Source organism: Amborella trichopoda, chromosome 4 (assembly GCF_054954075.1).
Source record: "Amborella trichopoda isolate Santa Cruz 75 chromosome 4, AtrichopodaSantaCruz75HAP2 v2.0, whole genome shotgun sequence".
Classification (NCBI taxonomy): domain Eukaryota; kingdom Viridiplantae; phylum Streptophyta; class Magnoliopsida; order Amborellales; family Amborellaceae; genus Amborella; species Amborella trichopoda.
Genome location: NC_142339.1, coordinates 58,101,806 through 58,107,530, shown reverse-complemented (window position 1 = coordinate 58,107,530; position 5,725 = coordinate 58,101,806). Strand labels below are relative to the sequence as shown.

Below are 5,725 nucleotides of genomic sequence, written 5' to 3'. Positions count from 1 at the left end.
AAATTATTTTTTGCGAGTTAATATAAGTGCTTCACTCTCTCTCTGCGCCCAAAAATTCGTTTCAATAGAAGGCCCAACTCTAAGTAAATAGTCCAATGCCTTGGAACAAAACCAAAATTCCTTTATAGAAGAAAGCACATGGAATTTTGGTTGTTTTCTTCTTTTTTTGCTTGGAAAATATTATATTAACAAGAAAGACCATGAATTTAGTTGATCCTTTCAACTGCTAAGGTTTTAGACTAAAATGACTTGATCTTGCTTAGTAACATATTCGATTGAAAATTGGATTTATAATACAATCACAAGGCTAACTTGGGCCAGCGTGAACCGTCGATCCAGCTTCTGAAACGAATCTAGGCCGTCGAAGGGGGACCATGCATCATATGTGCTTTATCTTCAAGTTGAGAACTTGCCACCTTAGAAACCCTCCTCTTCATCAAACAAAAACAGAATGCAATCCCAATTAAGGAAGCAATGGCAACAATCCAAAGCACCTTCATCAAATTATCCTTACAACCAAACAGTCCCTTGCACGAGCCCCCACCCTTGCTATATACAACAACCACTCCGCTCTCCTCACCTTTTCTCTCTCTAAAAACTGAATCATCATAGAAAAGATAGCTCTCAAACCGAACCCTGCAACTTCCATTGATAATTTCTCCTCCAACCTCATCCCCATGATACTCATGGAGATGGTCAACCACCCATATCACACATCTCTCACATTCAAGGCTTGGGATGTTTCTCAGGCACTCAGCCATGGCGTAAACCTTGTTTGTCTCTCTAAAACTAGTCATTCCCACCGCAAATCCATGGTGCAACTCAATTGCAACTTGTGAAGAAAGTTTGTAGAGCAACCCATACAAAGCTTCTGAGAAGGCAGCCCTGTTTTCGGAGTGGGATCCATTGGATTTCACTCCAAAAAGCTTCAATTCACGGTCTAACCTGTTTGAGTAGGTGTAGAGTACGACACAGTCATCAAACCAGGCTGCAGCTTCAGTGGAATTCGGGCATCGATGGGCGATCGAAAGTCCTGCATTTTTGACGCAGGCGAAGCATCGCTGCATCGACAGATCGAGCCTACACTGGATCAAGCCATGAAGAATATTGGGCCCTTGGCCTAGTGAAAGAGCTGTAAACTTTGAGTTGTTTTGGCCCATTTTCTCTCTCATGGTGTCTATTAGTGAGGAGAGGTTGTTACTCCTATTGATAGGAGTGGTAGTATTGATTGGGCCACACCTAAAGGCTATAGGAGCATCAGTGCCTGTGAGAATATCTGCCATGGCTTTGGAGAAAAGTAGAACAGAAGCTAGAGAGAGAAAACAATGCATGGTTGGGTTTGGCTTTGAGGGGGGAATAGATGGGAGAAAGAAAGCTAGAAAGAGAAGCAAGGCCATTTTTGGGATGGGTATTGAGAATAAATTAGGGTTTGTTAGAGCTAGAGAGAGAAGAAGGCACACAATGGTTAGGTTTGGTTTTTTTGTTTTATTATGACTAAAATGGCCCCCGCCTGCAACTTTTCCATGGCTAACTACTTGTACACTCCTCCAGACAAATTGTTTGCACCTCCTGATAGGATTAAAGACCAAACTACCCCTTCAGCTTCTTCAATCAAAAGCTTGGACGCTTTAACTTCTTCACTTAAAACCTGTACTATGATGGGAAATGGTTTACTGGTGGAGGACCTAATTTTTATCAGAAGAATCATGGGCATTTTTGTCATTTCATAAGCACCTAACCCTGTTAAGGATTGAGATGGACAGACACCTTTTTCCTTTGTTGCATGGAAAAGACAAAAGGAAAGAGGAGAGACAAAGATGGACCCCGACATGTGAAATCTCTGAATAAATCAGGTCACGAGGTTGCCATATAATATCTCTCTATTAGGGGTTGCAAGGGATCCTGACCCGACCTGAACCTGACGGGTACTCCCGAATGGGTCTGGCTATGTGTCCAACATTTGGACCCGTAGGTCGGGTCTGGGTCCAAAAAGTGGCCATGAACCCTATTTAGGTCTACGTCCGGATCCGATTGGCCCAGACCCGTACCCGTAAACTTTTGGAGATAAAATACTTCAAGTTCTATTTGTTTGGGTGTATTAAAGATATACCTTGTTGCCAATAATACAGGTATATGATAGTGAAAAATAAAAATAAAAAGGAAAAATAAAAGAAGAAGCTCATATCTTGTTGCCAATAATATAGGTATACAATAGTGACAAAAAAAAAACAAAAATGAAAAATAAAAAAAGAAGCTCATAGTCATTGTTGCAATAGACCCAACCAAAACCAGAACCTGACGGGATAGACCCAGGACCCAACGAGATAGACCCGACACCCGACGGGTATGAGTATGGGTCCAAAACCTGGACCCAAATATATTCAGGTCTGGATCCGAATCCAGTTGGACCTGACCTATACCCGACCTGTTGCCACCCCTACTCTGCCTCTTTCAGGGTTAAAAGACACGACCACATAACGGGACGCAACCATGGTAACATGGAACTGGTCTAGATACCCCGCCCTAATTCCTTGTGTTAATGTTACAAAAAAAAAAAAAAAAAGTTCCCGACTCTAATCGGGATAGTCTTGATGGGTCTAAACAATTATTTTAAAAAATTTAAAAAAAACTCAAAAAAATGAAAAATATGTTTAGAATATAATTAAACAAAATATATCCACATGAGATTAAAAAAAAAAGCAAAAAATTAGATTTTTGAACAATGAATTTGGGCCCAAGGTATTGTAGAAATAAATATTTATAGTTAAAATACTTCCCAATCTTTCCAAAACAATAGACAACATTAAAAAAAAAAAAAAAAACTAGAACAACGAATTTCTTATGTTTTTTAGTTTTTTATAATTTTTTGAATTTTTTTCTCTTAAGTTCCTGAGTTGGCAACCCAACCGCCCAGGGCAATGGCCGTTTCAAGAAAACCCAGCTGGTTCCAGTCTCTCTGTCTCGGTTCAACAGTACAGAACTATATAGGACTCTCTCTCCATTGCTATTCAATATAAAAATGAATAGATCTCTCTCCATCTGTGTTTCTGTTGCCATTCCACAATTCTAATGTATTCTTGGAACAATAAAAAACACTTTCCAAACAATAAAAAACAATATTAGAGTCTCTCTCCCTCTCAATCTCATGATTCAATAAAAGGCATCTGTCTTTTCTGGGATGACAATGATCTACTATTGAAAACCGACGTGTTATAGGCTGTTCTCAGTGAGGACAAATAAATAAAGGAACAAACAGATGGCATATGATCCCACAGAGATTCACCACTCACTCAGATACCATACACACACAGCACCACACCTCCTGTGTTTTTACCGGGTGCGGTTTGTATGAAGCATAGGCTCTAACCAATCAAATTAGAGCCAACCTTCCAATAGTGTTTAACCAATCAAATTAGAGCCAATCTTCCAATAGTGTTTAGAAATGTGGTTTTAATAGCCTCGGCTCAAGTAAAACATAAGCTAGGGACATTTTTTAGATTTCAAATTTTCAGGATGCAATTTCTACAACCTATACGATAATCTCAACTCAAAAAAATTTCTAAATGAACTCCGTATATACTAGGAAAACTAGCGCCTCAAGATTGAATTAAGGCGGTCCAATTTTTTAAGAGCTAGATTTAAGTGTCACAAAATTCAAAATTTAATTTTTTCTTTGAAAATAATATCTAGTAATTCTTAGATGATTCCCAAAATTTTAAACCAAAAAAATCTTCCTAATAGGTGTTTTGGGCGAGGGAGTAGATGTATAGACGGTAGGGTAAAAATTTTTAACCAAAAAAATCTTTCTAATAGGTGTTTTGGGCGACGGAGTAGATGTATACACCACAGGGTTATAATATATGTGCTCGGGACTCAGTCTCATTGAAGGCATAGCCCTTGATAGAGCAGAACGGTAGATCGTGATTCATGTAGCCGACCCCAAATAATCGGAAAAAAACTATAATGATGATGATGACGATCCTGTGAGAACCCAAATCCTAACTGTTTGATCCCGTGGGCCCTCTGATCATATGAGATGCCACCTGCTGACCCGAGAGGGAAAGCCCAAGCACACTCTCCAAAAAAAGGTAATCCCTTAATTATCCCAATTTCCCACTTTCACAATTTCAGTCTCTCTCCATGGACAGATCTGTCCCGATCTGGGGTTGCTATTGTTAATCCAATTCCAAAAGCTTTATATTTGGTAATCCACATGAAAGAAAGGTTTGTGCAAATAAAGTTGTGGAGTCAATAATGGTGGAGAGAGAGTCTATGACAGGTACATAGCTAAGGTTGTCTATGGAGATTGAAGAGAAAGGACGGGTAGGGGATAGGTGATAGGGAGATATGGACTTAAAAGGGCTTCAAAATAGGGATACAGGGTCTTTCCATTTAGTGAGAAACACAGCAAAACATTTGCAGCAATAGAGAAGAGGGCGGTCAAGAAAGAGTGTCATTTTAGAGTGAGAAACAATGTAAACCGATTTATTTTAGAGTGAGAAACAGGGAAGACCAATTTGCTGGCAATAGAGATGGGTTATTTTTTATTTGACGGGGTACTAGGTTTTTTGTTTTTTTTGACAAATATTAAGTATTTTTATTGAATGGGTGCTTGGAAAGCATCCATTACATATTTGGAATCAAAGAATCAAAAGTCAACAAAGAAGATAAAGAAAGTCCATATTCAACAAGTCGATCCACTAAATCATTAGCTTCGCGAAAGATTCGAGAGAAAGAAACTCGAAGCCCAGCAAAGAAACAAAGATGGACGTTTTTCAACCAAAAAGATGAAGAGTCCAAAGCATTTGCTGACAATTCACAGGGCACGTTATTGCCACCGCTTGGTCTTTTTTTGAGTTATGGGGTTTTGGTGGTACTGACGACTCCGAAAATCTCTAGCATAGAAAGAAGGGCAAGCAAGTGGTCATGAATTATTGAAATCATTCTCTCTCTTAATGTTTCTTCCCATGCCTGCTATATGCTCCCTCCTTAATCTAGAATCATGTCTCTTGATCATATCAAGAATGGAAGAAGATTTCCTTTTTCATTCTTAAATGCCCTTGATTCCCTTTCAACCAGAAACAAAATACCTTGCAGCTTTTTCCTGAGAAACTTTCATAATTTTATAAAGAGAAAGATGCGGTTGGAGACAGAAGAAAATGGGAGTTGTTTGAGAAACTTCCATAAGAGTGGCTAGAAAAGATGATGGTAACCAGGAAAAGGAAGTTCCAACAAGAAAGCAACCCCACGCTCTCTCTAACTCATTAGGGCCTCTTTTGAAGCATCAAAGTCACTAGTTTCCTTGGGAGCAGCGCCCAGAGTTAAGAAAAGGGCTCGCTCATGGTCATGGCCAGTAGAAATTAGAGACCTAAAATGGGATTGGAAAATGAAAGAGAAACAGAATAGAAAAAAAAAAAAAGCAAAAAAATCAGGAGCTGAAGAGGGTTTTGATTTTATTGTATTCTACGACTTACCTAGTGAGCGGGTCACTCGGTAATATTGTTATTAACTCGAAATCCCATTGAGATATAACGGCTACTGATTGAGGTCTCATGCTATTGGTAAGGGGGATGGTCCTGTTGGTATGGGGGATGGTCCTACAGGACCATTAGAATGCCCCACTAACCGCTGCTAAGCAAAAGATCCAAAAAGTCATCATGATGTAATCTAGAGAGAGAAAGAGAGAAATATAAAGCTCCCAAAAGTCATCATAATGTAATCAAGA

At 39.2% G+C, this 5,725-nt stretch overlaps 1 protein-coding gene across 1 annotated transcript; it reads right to left on the bottom strand.

The window, feature by feature from the left end:
- Positions 1–232: 232 nt before the first annotated feature.
- LOC18421928 (antimicrobial ginkbilobin-2-like protein) lies at positions 233–1,519 on the bottom strand. The gene has a single exon (XM_006827139.4). It carries the CDS (start codon positions 1,395–1,397, stop codon positions 354–356), a length of 1,044 nt encoding a protein of 347 aa, XP_006827202.2. The 5' UTR covers positions 1,398–1,519; the 3' UTR covers positions 233–353.
- Between the last annotated feature and the right edge of the window lie 4,206 nt (positions 1,520–5,725).

Excerpts from the sequence above, each read along its gene's own strand:
- LOC18421928 (XM_006827139.4), bottom strand. The coding sequence starts at position 1,397 with ATGGCCTTGCTTCTCTTTCTAGCTTTCTTTCTCCCATCTATTCCCCCC.